Genomic DNA, 16,680 nt, shown 5'->3' on the forward strand with positions numbered 1-16,680 from the left:
CTTTCCACACTCCAAGGACATATTAAGGATCTAGTTACCACTTGGGTTGGGGTAGCAGGATTTACAGAGGGTGAGAGTATGAGAAACTAAAAAATTTATCCTGTCATGTGGAGCTTTTTGGAATGACCTGGAATTACAACTACGAGTTGTAATGTAATTAGGAAGATGCGTTCTGGGTTCCCAAATCCTGACTTACAAATGAACACAACTATTTTGTAATAAGTAGAGCCAAGCAGTGATATCCAAAATTTGTAACAGTTACTTACTTTCTACAAAGTAATGTGAATTTGCTTTCTGATAGCTCATTTCAATTTGGTTTTCACGCAACATTTGCAGACCATTAAGTTGTCAAATCCCACGAGACAAAATTATTACTTTTTTAAGTTCAATTTTTGTCAAGTTGTTCTCCTGGAGCAAAATTTTAAACTTGCCAGTTTACCATACATTTCTTCACATCCTTCATACAATTTGTGTGTGTATGCATATGTGGGTATACAGTCATATTCCTTCATATGCATATATATTCATTCATATACATATTCATCTATATTTATATTCTATTCTAAATAAGACCACTTGTTCTGATCAATATACGTATGTCATCCATGCAGAGTTCTTATCTTGATTGTATCTTTTCACCTCACCAACTCTTTACGATCCTTGAAATTTATTTGAAAATACATAATATCATTAGTTGTTTCATAGTTCTAAGGTTCCTATTCCCCTTCCTGTTCTCCATGTTTGTACAGAAGACCATACTCAGCCATGCTCATCTCCTCTTAGATGCCAATGCCTCTTTTTGTATGCTTTTAGGAAGAAAACAGAAACATCTGAAGTGATTGACAGTGAAGATAAGTGTGAACACATGATCACAATGGAAAACGGCAACCCTTTGGATGAGAAGGGAGGACACGTTAATGATGCCTTCATGTCAGAGGATGAGCGGCTTACCCCTCTCTGAAGGACTGTTGTTCTGCTTCCCTGATAAATTCAACACTTTTTTTTTTGCGCTTTCTGCTGAGCATTCTCAAATACCAAGGGCAGATCTTATATTTTGTTTCACCATCCCTTTTTGTAATAAATCTTGAATGTACTTTAAAATGAAAGGCAATCAATTATACCCACAAACCCACTGAAATCATAAGCTATTGACTACTCAAAATATTCTAAAATATTTTGACAGCACATAAGTGTGGCCATGTGGTGTTTACAGTTATTGATTTAAGAATTTCCAGAAATGGCCAGGCGTGGTGGCTCACGCCTGTAATCCTAGCACTCTGGGAGGCCGAGGTGGGTGGATCGTTTGAGCTCAGGAGTTCGAGACCAGCCTGAGCAAGAGCGAGACCCCATCTCTACTAAAAATAGAAAGAAATTATATGGACAGCTAAAAAAAATATATATATAGAAAAAATTAGGCGGGCATGGTGGTGCATGCCTGTAGTCCCAGCTACTCGGGAGGCTGAGACAGTAGGATCGCTTGAGCTCAGGAGTTTGAGGTTGCTGTGAGCTAGGCTGACGCCACGGCACTCACTCTAGCCTGGGCAACAGAGTGAGACTCTGTCTCAAAAAAAAAAAAAAAAAAAAAAAAGAATTTCCAGAAATAAGGTCAGGGATATATCTACATAATTTTTTCACACTTCAAAGACCTAAGGAAAAATAATTTTTTTTCAGTGGGGAATACCTATAATATGGTGTAGAAATGATTGAAAATGGATCCTTTTTGAATATCATTTATATCACTCTGTATATGACTAAGTAAGCAAAAGTAAAATGTATTGCAAATGGGATGGATAAAATAGAAATGCTGATAAACAGGGTGGAATTTTATCCTGTTATCATACCTAAAGCTGCTTATATATTTCTGAATATCAGTCTCTAATGGGACAGTTCTATTTGCTGGCTATTTCTGCAATTTGCAAAAGTCCAATCTGTGCTAATTTAATAAACTGTTAATCGTCTCTTTTTGATTGTGTGACTGTGTCTGAGATTTATTTTCACACTGTGGAACATAGTAAGTTTAATTTTTATTAGTTATGTTTAATCTGCTCTACAGCCCTAGAAATGAATTATTATTTTTTTTTATTATTTCTTGTACAATGATATGAAATAATATGGGAAATATTCATGATAAATTATTAAGTGAACAATGCAAGTTAAAAACAACAGTTTCATATTTTTTCCCCACCCCCCCTTTCCTGAGTCAGCACCTTCAAGTGTTACCACTCCCCAAACGGTGCGCAATGCACTCATTGTGTAGGCATACCCCCATCCCCTCCCCCACCCCCCACCTCAGTCTGATGTCCAATTGGTGTCGTTCCCAGATTTGTATTTAGGTGATGTTCAGGGAAACCAATTTTCTGGTGAGAACATGTGATGCTTGTTTTTCCATTCTTGGGATACTTCACTTAATATAATGGGTTCCAACTCTCTCCAGGAGAACCATAGAGATGTCGTATCTTCATCATTCCTTATAGCTGAGTAATATTCCATGGTATACATATACCACAGCTTACTAATCCAATCATGTATTGATGGGCATTTGGGTTGTTTCCACATCTTTGCTATTGTGAATTGTGCTGCTATAAACATTCGGGTACATGTGTCTTTGTTACAGAATGACCTTTTTTCCTTTGGGTATATGCCCAGTAATGGGATTGCTGGGTCAAATGGCAGGTCTACTTGAATCTGTTTAAGATACCTCCATAATGCTTTCCACAGGCGTTGCACTAGTTTGCAGTCCCACCAGCAGTGTATTAGTGTTCCTGTCTCTCCACACCCACGCCAACATGTGTGGTTTTGGGTTTTTTTGATAAAGGCCATTCTCACTGGGGTTAAGTGATATCTCATTGTGGTTTTGATTTGCATTTCTCTGATGGTTAGAGATGTTGAACACTTTTTCATATGTTTGTTAGCCATTTTTATATCTTCTTTTGAAAAATTTCTATTCATGTCCTTTGCCCACTTTTTGATAGAGTTGCTTGATTTTTTCTTGCTGATTTTCCTGAGTTCTAAATAGATTCTTGTTATCAGTCCTTTATCTGATGTGTAGTATGCAAATATTTTTTCCCATTCTGTAGGTGGTCTGTTTATTCTCTGGACTGTTTCTTTGGCTGTGCAGAAGCTTTTTAATTTAATCATGTCCCATTCATTTATTTTTGTTGCTGCTGTGATTGCCTTAGGGGCCTTCTTCATAAATTCTTTGCCTAGGCCAATGTCTGTAAGAGTCTTTCCTACATTTTCTTCTAGAATTCTGATTGTATCACACCTAAGGTTTAAGTCTGTTATCCACTGTGATTTGATTTTTGTGAGAGGTGAAAGTTGTGGGTCCTGTTTCAGTCTTCTACAAGTGGCTAACCAATTCTCCCAGCACCATTTATTGAATAGGGATTCTTGTCCCCAGAGTATATTCTTTCCCGCTTTGTCAAAAATTAGGTGCCTATATGAGGATGGTTCTATATTTGGATTTTCTGTTGTGTTCCACTGGTCTGTGTCCCTGCACTTGTGCCAATACCAGGCTGTTTTAAGAACCACGGCCTTGTAGTATTGTTTGAGGTCTGGCAAATTAATACCTCCCATTTTGTTTTTGTTGCTTAAAATTGCTTTTGCTATACGGGGTCTTCTCTGGTTCCATACAAAGTGTATAATTATTTTCTCTACATCTGTGAAAAATGATGTTGGTAATTTAATAGGGATTGCATTGAATCTGTAGATCACTTTGGGTAGTATAGACATTTTAACAATGTTGATTCTTCCGATCCACGAGCATGGTATATTTTTCCATCTATTTGCAAGTTCTGCTATTTCTTTTCTCAGTGTTTCATAGTTTTCCTTATAGAGGTCCTTTACCTCTTTAGTTAGATATATACCTAGATATTTTATTTTCTTTGTTGCTATTTTGAAGGGTATTGAGTCTTTAATTTGGTTTTCCGATTGACTGTTATTGGCATATATAAATGCCTCTGATTTGTGTATATTAATTTTGTAGCCTGAGACTTTGCTGTATTCGTTAATCAATTGAAGGAGTCTCATGGTTGAATCCTGGGGGTTTTCCAGATATAACATCATATCATCAGCAAAAAGTGAGAGTTTGATCTCTTCCTTCCCTATTTGGACTCCCTTGATTCTGCTCTCTTGCCTGATAGCTCTCGCAAGGACTTCCAATACTATGTTGAAAAGTAATGGAGACAATGGGCAGCCCTGTCTGGTTCCAGTTCTAAGTGGGAGTGCTTTCAGTTTTTCCCCATTCACTATGATGTTGGCTGTGGGTTTGTCATATATGGCTTGTATCATTTTTAGGTAGGTTCCATCAATGCCTATTTTGTTAAGCGTTTTTATCATAAAAGGGTGTTGAATTTTGTCAAATGCTTTTTCTGCATCTAATGAGAGTATCATATGGTTTTTGTTTTTGCTTTTATTTATGTGGTGAATTACATTTATAGATTTACGTATGTTGAACCACCCCTGCATCTCGGGGATGAAGCCTACTTGGTCGTGGTGGATTACTTTTTTGATAGGTACTTGGATTCGATTTGCTAGTATTTTATTGAAAATTTTTGCATCTATATTCATGAGGGAAATTGGTCTGTAGTTCTCTATTTTTGTTGCGTCCTTTCCAGGTTTTGGTATCAATGTTATATTGGCTTGGTAGAACGTGTTGGGGAGAATTCCATCCTTCTCAATATTGGAGAATAGTTTATGTAGGATGGGCACCAGTTCTTCTTTGTATGTATGGTAAAATTCAGGTGTGAACCCATCTGGACCAGGGCTTTTCTTTTTGGGAAGGTTTTTTATTGCTGTTTCGATTTCAGTTCTTGATATTGGTCTGTTCAGGTACTCTATTTCTTCCTGGTTGAGCCTGGGAAGACTATGTGTTTCTAAAAATTTGTCCATTAGAAATGAATTATTTTTGTTGTGTATATCCTTATTTGAAGATACCTTGTTTTTAGACTTGATTTTATTTCCAGATAGGGCATGTATCATTCTAAATTCTAATAACAATGATTATACATTTATTAATGGAAATAAAATTTGCTACTGAATCTCCTACTGCTATCACCCATAGTTAAGGTTACATCAAGTCTCTAACTTACTTCCCTGTCTTCAGTGTTGCTCCTTGGATTCAGACTCTAAGATGGGTAGTTTCAGGTAGCAGGTTTCTTGGAGCATGCTCTCAGGAGGTACACCTGTAAGAAGTGAAGAAGCCAAGTGTGGCAGACAGATGTAAAGGTGGCTCCCATCATTCCCATCTCCTGGTGTTCAAAACTTTATGTAATCCCCTCCACTTGAGTGAGTATGGAATCTGTGTCTTGCTTCTAATGAATAGAATATAGCAAAGGTGATGAGATGCTGCAGCACTGCAATTATTTTATATTATATATGAGTCTGTCTTGGTAGCAGACTTGTTCTAGAGACTCTTCTTGATGGCTTGACTCAGCAAGTGGCTATGTTGGGAAAGTCTATGTGACAGGAACTATGAGCAACCTCTAGGAATTGCTGGTGACATCTAGACACCAAAGACAGCCTCCAACCAATAGCCAGCAAGAAACTGGGGTCCTCAGTCCTACAACCACAAGGAAATGAATTCTGACAACTGGAATGGGCTTGGAAGCAGATTTTTTTCCCCCAGCCAAACTCCAGATGAGAATACAGTCTGGCCAACACTTTGCAGCCTGAGCAGAGGACCAAAGCTAGGCTGTATGCAGACTCTTGACCATGGACACTGTGAGATGATAAATGTGTATTTTTTAGCCATTAAATTTGTGGTGATGTGTTATACAGCAATAGGTAACTAATAGAGTAGGATTAAGCAAAGTGAAAGCAACCAGAGGCATGGTTACAACTGAGGCCTCAGCCAATCCTTCAGGATTGGGGCTGCCCTTGATTGAGATAAGGGGGTTGGGCCTTTGTATCTCCACACTAACCAGGGATGACCATGGGTGCTCTCTGGGAGAAGGTCTACCCTTGGGAAAGGCAGTTCACTGTGGCTGGGTGCAATGCTCACTAGAGGATTCAGCTGTGAGCCTTCAACAGCCAATATTCCTGAGTGCTGGGGATGGGTACATTGGCCCACAAGAGGGAGCCTAGAGGCCCCCCAGAATATCTACCAGTCCATTGGCTGCAATGTAGCTTGAATGAATGCCCCAGATGGAAACCTGGACCTGTTAGTTCTTAACATAAAGACTTTTAATGGCTTCTCATTATCCTTAGGATAAAGCCAGACTCCTTAACACAGGGCCTGTTGAGGTTTGATCCCCACTTCCTTCCCTAACTTCATTTCTCACCCATTCTCTCCTCTCTCTCTCTCTCCACCCCCTCCAACCCCACCCCCTCTCTCTTTCTCTTCCATCCAATCATACATAGATCTTTCACTTCTAGGCCTTTGAATAAAGTGTTTTACCCTACCTCTCAGTCACTCTTCCCACTTGTCCTTAGGGTCTCTCTCACTTAAACATTTTGACCTCAGGGAGGTCTTTGCTGAACATCCTGGCTACGTGCTCCTAGAGTGCCTGGACAATTATGCTCATCTTGCTCCACTATAATGATATTACTTTTAAATATGTTTTTATGGAAGAAGGGAACCACAAAGGCAAGAGTGCTTTAGAGCCCACAAAAGTCCTAATGCAGCCTTGTCTCCATAAATGTTTTCATAACCCATTTCACTTTGCTCTCAACCTCCAACCAGATGGAATTAACCACTGCTTTGTAACCTAACTATATCTAGACATTTTTTTACATCAAGGAAAAATTTTACTAATGTATAGATTGCTGGTTATTTAAAAATACATGAGAAAAGACAAACATACAAAGGCTGTATCATACAACTGATTTCTAAACTCAATACTTTTGAAATACAAAACGATCATTATCCCCAAAAGTCAGTTTATTGACACAAACTGATTTTTAAGTTGGTCTATAACTCTTTTCACTCGATTTTGTTTATAAGTGTTAACTGAATTGTTCAATTTCATTCCATATCATAACTTTGGTTTTTTGGCATGCTTACTGCTCAAAGTAGTATATAGTATTTTTTGCAATTAATGTTAGCACCTATGGGAAACTTTCCTAAGTCAGAATTCAATATGGTTGGTGCTCTGGAAATAGTTACCATTTTGGGTTATCTACACTAAGAACCATGTATTTAAAGGCAAAATATTAATGGGCAAAATATGGGGGTTGAGAGCAGGCAGACTAAGAAAAGAGAATGTTATCTTTTACTGCAGACCTGCTAAAAAAGACTCCATTACTTACTTTGGTATTATTGCTAGAGAAGCAGTTTCTGCCAGACCACAGGTTGGCTAAATAGTCCATTTTATATTTCCTTTTCTAAAAAATGACTGACTTTACCAATTAAATTGCTCAACTAAATAAGCAGACACTTTAAATTACCTTATACCTTAGATGCTTCAAATAAATTATTTTCTTAATTGGTTTAGCAGCCTGTGTCTGGAAAGCAGTAAAACCCACTTTTTCCAAAATTAGAGCGCTGACTCAGAGGCTGCTTGTGAGATACCTGGCTATCTTCTAGCACCAATCAGTCATGAAGGTGGATTTTTAAATATAAAAATGACCTTATCTATCAACACATAATATTGAGCCAGTGAAATCAAAAATGTACACTCATAAGTAGGAATTGGCTTGCATAAATCAAGAGGGTATATATCCTGTTATATAAAACAAGAGGAATATGTATGGTAATAAAAACAATCTTTAATAAGCTTGTAAAGAGATGATTCTGGTTTACATGTAAGTCTGCTTAAACTGACTGTGACTGAATGGTTGGAAATTTTCTTTTCCTAACATAATGCCCATTCATTATAAGTTAAGCTGGTCCTAGTTTCTTACAAATCTCTTATTTCCTTGGATTTATCTGCTACACCCTCACTGTGTTGCCATTTACTTAAAATCTGGGCCTGCCCAGCCTGCTTATAAAGCCTCTCTTCAGAAATATATCAGATGCGTTAAACAGAGGCATCTTTTAACAGAAATCTGCGCTTCAAATAGCATATGAAAAACCCAGTTGGCCCTCCAATGTAAATACCTCTTATTTCACATCATCACAGAAACAGTGCAGTTTACTAACTACTCCTTCCTTATAGGAAACTCAGTAGCTGTAAAAAATTTTTGTTCAGTTTCAAAACATTTCAATACTTATTAATTCCAAAGATCTGAACACCATGTAGTTGTGGCATTTTGGGAATTAGCACACTCAGGAGAGAAGCTGTGTTTAGGATGAAGTGAGCTGGATCATACTTCATACAGAAATTTGCCAGAAAATATACAATTATTGGAGAAATTGTGAAAAACTTCCATGAAGATGTAAACTCTACTCCATAATCCAGTTGTTCCCAATGAGTTAGGAGCCTTGCTTTACCCTGGTCTGTAGTTTCAAAAGATGTTCCTTTCACTGCATGCAAAAATACATATATGCCCAGATTACATATATATTTGTTAAGGTCCAAGCAACAGGAACACTGAAGAAGGGAATGCTGAGTAAGACAGTATGAAGCAAGCCAACTCCCAATGCATATGTCAGCCACGTACCCCGGCTGCTCATTACACGGGTATTTGGATTCACCTCACTGTGGGCAGCTGCAACATTTATGTTTGCTCCGCTGCCCACTCCTGGCCACCAGCACAGAGCAGGACCAGCCTGGCAGCTACCTAGACATATTTTAAATTATAATAATTATAACACTTCATTTTATTTACTTGTTTATATGTCTGTATCTTCACACTAAATATAATATTCTTAGAGGTAGTATTCAAGTCACTTACATAGTGCCATGTCTCCCTCTTTCCTTCTCTTCCTTTTTCCCTTCCTTCTTTCTGTCCTTTATTCTACAATGGCGAGCAACACCAAACACAGTCCCTGCCCTCATGAAGCTGAAAGCCTACACAGCAGAGCTTAATATATGTGTGCTAATAAACAAGCAAATGAGGTGGTAGCTGTTGCAAGCTCAGTCTTACCCCTTCTGGGAGTAAAGCCAGCCCCTCTCTCTGTAAGGAGAGGCATTTGTGGGTATAAGATTTTTTACTTGGACACCATTTTGACCCGGGAACCATATGCTTTTTAATATTAGTAGAGCTTCCTTATTTTTAGGAGAGGAATGAGATTTGGCCTGTTGGTTGGCAAGATATGACTTACTAAGGAACCATTTTCTATCCTATGCCCTTTTGGGTTGTATATTCCAGGAGAATAGTGCGGCTTTGCATATTGAAGTCTTTAACTGTTGAAACATCATCTGAATTCAAATCAGCGTGCACTGGCAAGCATAATCCAAGATATGCATTCTCAATAGGGCATAAATTGTTCTTGGTGGAGAGAAAAAAATGAGATATTACAATGGATTGTAGTCCTCCAAATGATCACAGTATATAAGCAGATAAACAGTAATATCTAAGGCATTAAAATTTCATGGGAGAGCTATTAGGAAAATGGTCTAAAAAAATCTCAATAATGAAGAAAAAATGTTGGGAAACACTGATCCTAGATAATGTTTCTTATTTTGAAGGCATGGGATGAACACATTTTGATCACTAGATCATTTTATTTACTGTGTATTCTAATGAGGAGGGGATTTATTCCACTAGGAAAGGTCTGTTCCACTAAACATCCTTGTTGGAAAAGTTTTCTATGCTAGCAGAGATGTGCTGTAACCTTGAGAGTCAATATAACAGCAAAATAGAGCTTATGCCTCCTGCCTACTGCCTTTGACAAACACTCTGGGTAATTAGAGAGCAGTCAATCATCAACCACACCTTTCATTTTTAATTTAATGATCCTGTAATTTGACATAAGGGAACACATTGAGAGGTTATATGTAGTGGAAATAAAATATTGTAAAGCAAGTGGAAATATAGCTGTCATTCCAGTCTCTACATCCTTAGCAAAAACTACTTGATGAAACTGGAAAGACAGTGTCTGAAAACCAAGTCAGTACAGGAAAAGTTCACAGGGGTGGTGATATCTGAACTTGTTTCACAAAAGAAATGTAAACGCAGGCCTGGCACGGTGGCTCACGCCTATGATCCTAGCACTCTGGGAGGCCAAGGTGGGCGGATCCTTGGAGTTCAGGAGTTCAAAACCAGCCTAAGCAAGAGCGAGACCCCATCTCTTTCTTAAAAAAAAAAAATAGAAAGAAATTAGCTGGACAACTAAAAATATAGAGAAAAAAATTAGCCGGGCATGGTGGCACATGCCTGTAGTCCCAGCTACTCTGGAGGCTGAGGCAGGATTGCTTGAGCCCAGGAGTTTGAGGTTGCTGTGAGCTAGGCTGACCCCATGGCACTCTAGCCCGGGCAACAGAGTGAGACTCTGTCTCAAAAAAAAAAAAAAAAAAAAGGAAATGTAAATGCAGATAACTTTTGGTTTTTTGAAGAAGCTTCATTATCCATATTTTCCGGAAGAACTAACTGATGCAAAACATCATAATATGAAAGAATGCAGTGAGTTCTTGCACTTAGAATGATAATGGTCAGATTGTAGATATGAGCATCACCTCATGAAATAGGCATATTTATGATCATTCCTAGATAAGAAACAAGGAATGGGAGAGAACACAGGCTAAAAGCCAAAAATAGTAAAAAGAAACTTAGAGTCCAAATTCCCAGTTTTTCTTTCAAATTCTTGGAGCCCCTTAACATACTATTCTGTTTCCCATTTTATGTCTTGTTTTCCTGCATAAAAAATTTTCATGTCTAGTTACCTCAATTGCATAAGCATGCATAACATTTTCTTTCATTCCTTTCTACTTTCCTTCCTTCCTCCCTCCATTAAAAATTTATTGACTGTCCGCCACTCTATTCAAGATATCATGCTAGATTCAGGAACTATGATAGGAGAAAGAAGGTCCTATAAGGGTCTCATTCATTATTTTATGACGAGATTAAGTTCATTACTAAGAATACCATTCTTTTTAAGGGAATTTTGTAATGAATGAATGAATAATTTCTAGGTGTTATTTATTGAGTCATTCTGTTCTTTATTTTCATAGCATTGTTTGAAAAGGAATTTTTATCAGCTATTGGCACAGAATAAGAGCCAATTTATAACACACAACATTAGCCTCTTTTTAATTATTATAACACAGTAGGGGCAGTAGTGGGGTACAAGTTGGCACAACTCTCCATAGTGGTACTGGGCCGTAGGGGAGAGTTTAGCCAGGAAAGAAGTGACAATTGTGTCCCTAGCTATAATTTTTCCATAATTACCCCTTGATGTCACTTATATTTTTTGAATATTAGTGAATATATAGCAGTAAATATGGGTGTGGGGTGTTGGATGAAATAAGACTTTTTTTTATGGGCTCTCACTCTGTTGCCCAGGCTGGAGTGCAGCAGTGCAATCTTAGCTCACTGCAGCCTCAAACTCCTGGGCTAAAGCCGTCCTCCCACCTCAGCCTCCCAAGTAGCTGGGGGACTACGCCACCACACCTGACTAATTTTTTTTTTTAATTTTTTGTAGAGACAGGATCTCCTTATGTTGCCCAGGCTGGTTTCAAACTCCTGGCCTCAAGTGATCCTCCCTGCCTCGGCCTCCCAAAGTGCTAGGATTACAGGCATGAGCCACCATGCCCAGCTGAAAGAAGACATTTAATCAGACCCAGAGAGGGTAACTTACTTTTTTCCAAGTGTCTGATAACTTGTGACCCAATCTGGAAATAGGTTCCCAAAACAACACGGCTAGGAGGTCCAAGGCTTTTGGAAAGGGCTCTTGGGCATGGTGTACAGCAAAGTGAGCACTCACCACTGTGAGCAAGCATGCCTAGAAGGTACAATTGTCAATTGCCTTGCTACAGTGAACAGGTGGTCCTCATTTGCAAAATTTAACAAAAGTTCAATCAAGACTCATGTCTTACTTGCTCTTGGAGTCCCCTGGATTCCACTTGTCATCTTAAGCCATTGGCTCATAGCCCACCATATTTAATAAATGATGAAGTATTTGGAAATATTCAGTTTGTATCAAGGTTACATTTGAAAACTTATGAGGTAGAACCATGTAACACTGCTGCTATAAATCATTCTTGATCTACAAAAATGGAAATTTCATATGGTTCAAGCTATTAGTTTCCTAGTCAATCCTTTAGAATTTAAGAAAGATGTTCTCCATATAAGCATGTTGTTTGTGCTGATACAGTCATCAGGCCAGCTCTCAGTAGCATATTAACCCACGATATAGCTGAAATATTATATATTTATGATGTAAACTATTAGAAGATAAACTTTGATAATGCCAGCAATGTAATGAAAACAAACAAGAAGAATACAATTTAATAAGAACCAGCTTTGATGGTATTTTGATTGTCAGTGCTTGAGGGAAAGCATGTTTTTGATGGGAGAATAAGAAAGTACATGGAATGAGTAAAGGGAACTTATAGGCATTCTGAAGACTTTTAAAGGACATTGACCCTAGTTAATTAAAAAATAGGTCTAGATTTGCTGTTGGTGTCACCACCATCCACTTGCTCATCGACTCTGCATTCTGGCTTCTATTCCCACACCTTGAGGAAACTGTTCCCTCAAAAGTCACTGTGAATTTCTGTTTGTCAAGGTTACAGCTTTTTGATCCTCAACCTGCTGAATCTCTTTGAAGCATCTCACAGTGTAGAGCACCCTGTCACCCTCTTCGACGCATTCTCTCTTTTTGGGTTCTGTGACATGGCCTTATCCTTTTATTCCTTCTCCTTTCTCTCTGACCACTCCTAAGGAAGTCAGAGAAAAAGCAGAGAGAAAAAGAAAGAAACAGGTAAAAACTTGAGTGATATTGTGTAAAATGTAGTTGAGCTCTCAGTATGAAAGAAAGAAGAGAATTGCCTCTTGTGCATAAGACGGCAATGAAAAAAATACTTGGGATTAATGGTTCTCTCTGCTGACCACCAATAGCCTGGTTGCTCTCTAGAGAAACTTTGCAGTAAGAGAGAAAAAAAACGTGTAAGTAGTCATTTGCAAATTAAATGAAGCATACTATGCTTCACATAATAGCAGAAAGTACCAGGGCCAGAGGAAGACATATCCACAATCCTTTATCTGCAACTCTAAAATCCAAAAACCTTTAAAACCTATTTGGTGGCAACACTTGACCTGAGCAGATATAATGCTCTTGATGATCTTCATTTATTATACTTAATGTCTTTTATTTATTGTATTAATGAGTCCATCATATTTTTAACTGCCAAAATATTCAAGTATTTGGTGATAGAATGTTGCCCCAGATCCCACTGGGAATAGATTAATATATGATATAATATATGTTAATCTACCATAGAATTACTTGTGCTGCCTGAATTTGAATGCTAACACTATTATTTACTAACTGGATGGCCCCAGGTGAGCAAGGTTTCATAAAAGAGGAGGCAGTCCAGTGAAAGAACTTGTCCCCATTTGATATAAACAGACTATCTTTAAAAAGGAACTCATACTTGCTTTATATGCCCGAATAGTTATTCAGAGAATAGAATGGAATAATGAAAAACAGAAAAATTAGTACAGAATATGTGCTCTGTGACTGAAATTTTTCCTTATTAAAATTGATATTGACACTACTCAACTTGAGGCCATAAAGAAGGAAAGGTTTTATTTAAGGAAAACATTTATTATATAAATATATGTTTGTATCTATGGTGACAACCTTCAGAAGTAAGATAACCTACCCATCTGGAAAGAAACAACCACACACATATCAGGTAGAAAGATAATGGGAGGCACTCTAATGTATCTATTTGAATTTTCAACACAAAGAAATTAAACAAAACACTACAAAACTCTGCTAGTATAGTTGCAAAGAAAAAACTACTGAGAGAGGGAGATTGAGAAGATAATTATCTCAGTGTTAACTTCCACCCAACCAGGTAATGATGATCATGTTTCAAAATGATTGCTTTTTTTTTTCACTCTATGACTATTGTTGAACCCGTTGACATTTACTGAATGAACTGGCTTCCCAGTCAACTCAGTTTAAAAAGTTTCTCTGATGGATAGACAAGCTACTTTGCTAACTAGTCAATAGGGTAAAACTTTGTGCATCTGGTGAAATTCTAATGCCACTTAGACTCTCTTACAGTGAGAATTCGTGCCTCTGACTTGTCTGCCAGGTATATAGGATGAGTCACCTGTTCTATTTCTTCATTGCTTGCGGCTCCTCTAAGCAAAGACTCAAAGGTCCTTGGGAGGACAGGACAATAAACCAGTGGGGGAACAATTCATTGCTATTATAAGCCTTTTGGCTTTCATTTGGGATAATTTTAGGTGATCTAATGTGCTCTTTTGAGAGCTAAAGAAAATTTAAACCAATGAAGCAGATTTTAATAAGAACTAAAATCTGCTTGTTCAAAAGTGGCAGAGGTTTGCCAATGTTAATATCTTTGCAATCATTCCAAGAGTGATTGAGACTCATATTAAATTCCAATCACCTATATGTTTGCTTACTAGGTTATCATCTGCATAGCTATAAAGGAGGAATACTAAGGTTCATTTTAGTAGTACAATGATTGTAGAAAGCCTCAGGTTACAGTTTTAAATGTAGTGCTTTGACATGGCATATTTCAATAGATCAGCAAATAAAATGCCATCTACAAAATCTTCCTGCGGATTATATTAGAGTCCTTTGAAAAGGGATGGAATCGAGGGTATGTGGAGCTAGAAATCAGTGTAGTTGGCAGTTTTAATCAGAGTTTCATTGTTCTTTTTAAATTTTTGTTGAGAATTCCAATAGACAACATATGTCAATGTATTCCCTTTTACCACCTTCTTGCCAAATTTATGTGTCCTTCCAGATGGATTGGTTATTTTACTTCTAAGATTTAGCCATTGAGGATATAAATATTTATACATATAGTGAAATATTTTCCCTAAATAAATCCTTTTTTCTTTACTTTGTGGACTCAGGTTGAGTAATTTCAATATCACTTTTTATAAATAATATGAAAAATTTTTCACAGATATTATTTTATTCACTGGTTCTTACTTTTTTTGGTTATTTATTTCATTCAACTCTCACAATAACCTTTGGATAGATAAGGCAATTATTACTAATTCTAGCCATCAAAAGAAGAAATGGAGGCTAAGCGAATTTAAATATCTTCCCCCAAAGCATACAGCATTTTTAAATGTTCATAGGTTGTGTTAGAGGATTTATAGTGACTGATTCTTTTTGTTTCTATGTTTTAGTTATTATTGTTCTACTTTAAGCTTATTACTATGTTAAAAATACTTAGTCATCAACTCCTCTTCATGGAATAACTCAAGTTTGCCATTTTCACCACGCCAAGTGTGTTCTTGATGGAGGACAAAAACTGGGATTGGAGTGTCTGAAACCCCATGACTGAATAATGTGCAGAGTGGTCACCAGGATGAGCCTTGGTCCAAACTAAACACAGAACCTTGGGCAGTGGAGTAGAGAGAAATCAGAATCTTAGTTTTGGTGCATTTCACAATTGGGAAATTTTAGAATGAGGATTATATTTTTGCTTTAGCATTTATATTGCACTTTGGACAATTGTTTGTTGGCTATGCTGTGCTATAACTTGATTTAGGTCATTTGCTGTTTATACTTTTCTTGTGAATAATGCAGGGCACATTTTAGAGGCTCTGGTAAAACTGCATCCACAACTCTCCTCATCCTCCCGGTATTGAGCCAGTTTTAAATAGAGGGAAAAAACCCACATCCTATTAAAGCAGAAAACCAGACCTTAATCATTCCTTTACTCAAACTTCTCCATACCTCTCCATCCCTCCCAGGATAGGAGCCAAAGTCTCTAAATGGTAACTGGCCCCCACACAATCTTCTCTCAACACCTGTGAACCCCCTACTATTTTTCATTATAAAAATTGTCATACATAAAAGTTGGAGGAATAGTATAACGAACACCCATAGATCTACCACCTTGATCTAACCATTCAAAACTGATATTATAAAGGGCCAGGAGAGGTGGAGTCCTGGGAGGGTTGGGAATGAAAGGAGGGAGGACCCACAGGGTCAGGCTATTTGAGATGGAATGTAGGGTGGGCTAGACTGCTTATTGAGAGACAGTCTTCATACAGAGAGTGGAAGTGGGCATGGTGGAGGGGAGAGGGTAGAGGCCACACTGGGCTTGGTCAGGGCTCATTCCCAGAGTAGCAGTTGACTGAAGCCCTGGCCGCCTATGACTCCCTTCCTCAAACCCCCCCTGGTCAAGTGTTTAGCCTATGAAACCCTCCAGAGGCACAGATTACACAACACCCTTCAATAGTTTGCATAAGTGTTTACAACTGTCAAGTGATTTTCCCTTAAGATAAACAAGAGGGTTCACTGTGTCTTTTCAGTCCATTTCCTCTTGTTCTTTTCTCGGGAGAAACAGAGCTATCTGGGCAATATCTCCTATGTATTGACGTCAATAAATTTCAAGCCAGAAGCACTCTGTCGTTTTCATCTATTTTTAAAAATCAATTATTTTCTTCTTCAACAATCTTACTTACTCGTTCTTCTGAACTTTTATCACATCCCATGGGAAGGGGAAGGGGTTGCAATGGAAAACACACTGACAGGTTAAAGCCCAGTTCTCTTACTGGGTGACACAGAGCTAGTTACTAACCTTGCTGACAGTTTGAGAAATAACAACTTCTGCAAAGGTGGTTGTGAACACTCAGTGAGGTAATGTACATTGGTGCCCTACACATAATAAATTCTTTAAGTGTTAGTTCTCC

The 16,680-nt window shown here is 37.9% G+C and overlaps 1 protein-coding gene and 1 pseudogene across 1 annotated transcript in view; one reads left to right on the forward strand and one right to left on the reverse strand.

Annotated features, from left to right (window-relative positions):
• The window catches only part of CLTRN (collectrin, amino acid transport regulator), a 31,184-nt gene extending 30,223 nt beyond the window's left edge, over positions 1 to 961 (forward strand). Inside the window, exon 6 of the mRNA XM_069463126.1 lies at positions 814 to 961. Within this exon, the coding sequence (XP_069319227.1) occupies positions 814 to 961 (148 nt within the window). The remainder of the gene's footprint in view (positions 1 to 813) is intronic.
• Positions 962 to 8,141: 7,180 nt separating this feature from the next.
• Positions 8,142 to 8,785, reverse strand: LOC138379053 (ORM1-like protein 1 pseudogene; annotated as a pseudogene).
• Between the last annotated feature and the right edge of the window lie 7,895 nt (positions 8,786 to 16,680).

The sequence above is a fragment of the Eulemur rufifrons genome, chromosome 30 (genome assembly GCF_041146395.1).
Source record: "Eulemur rufifrons isolate Redbay chromosome 30, OSU_ERuf_1, whole genome shotgun sequence".
In the NCBI taxonomy this organism is placed as follows: domain Eukaryota; kingdom Metazoa; phylum Chordata; class Mammalia; order Primates; family Lemuridae; genus Eulemur; species Eulemur rufifrons.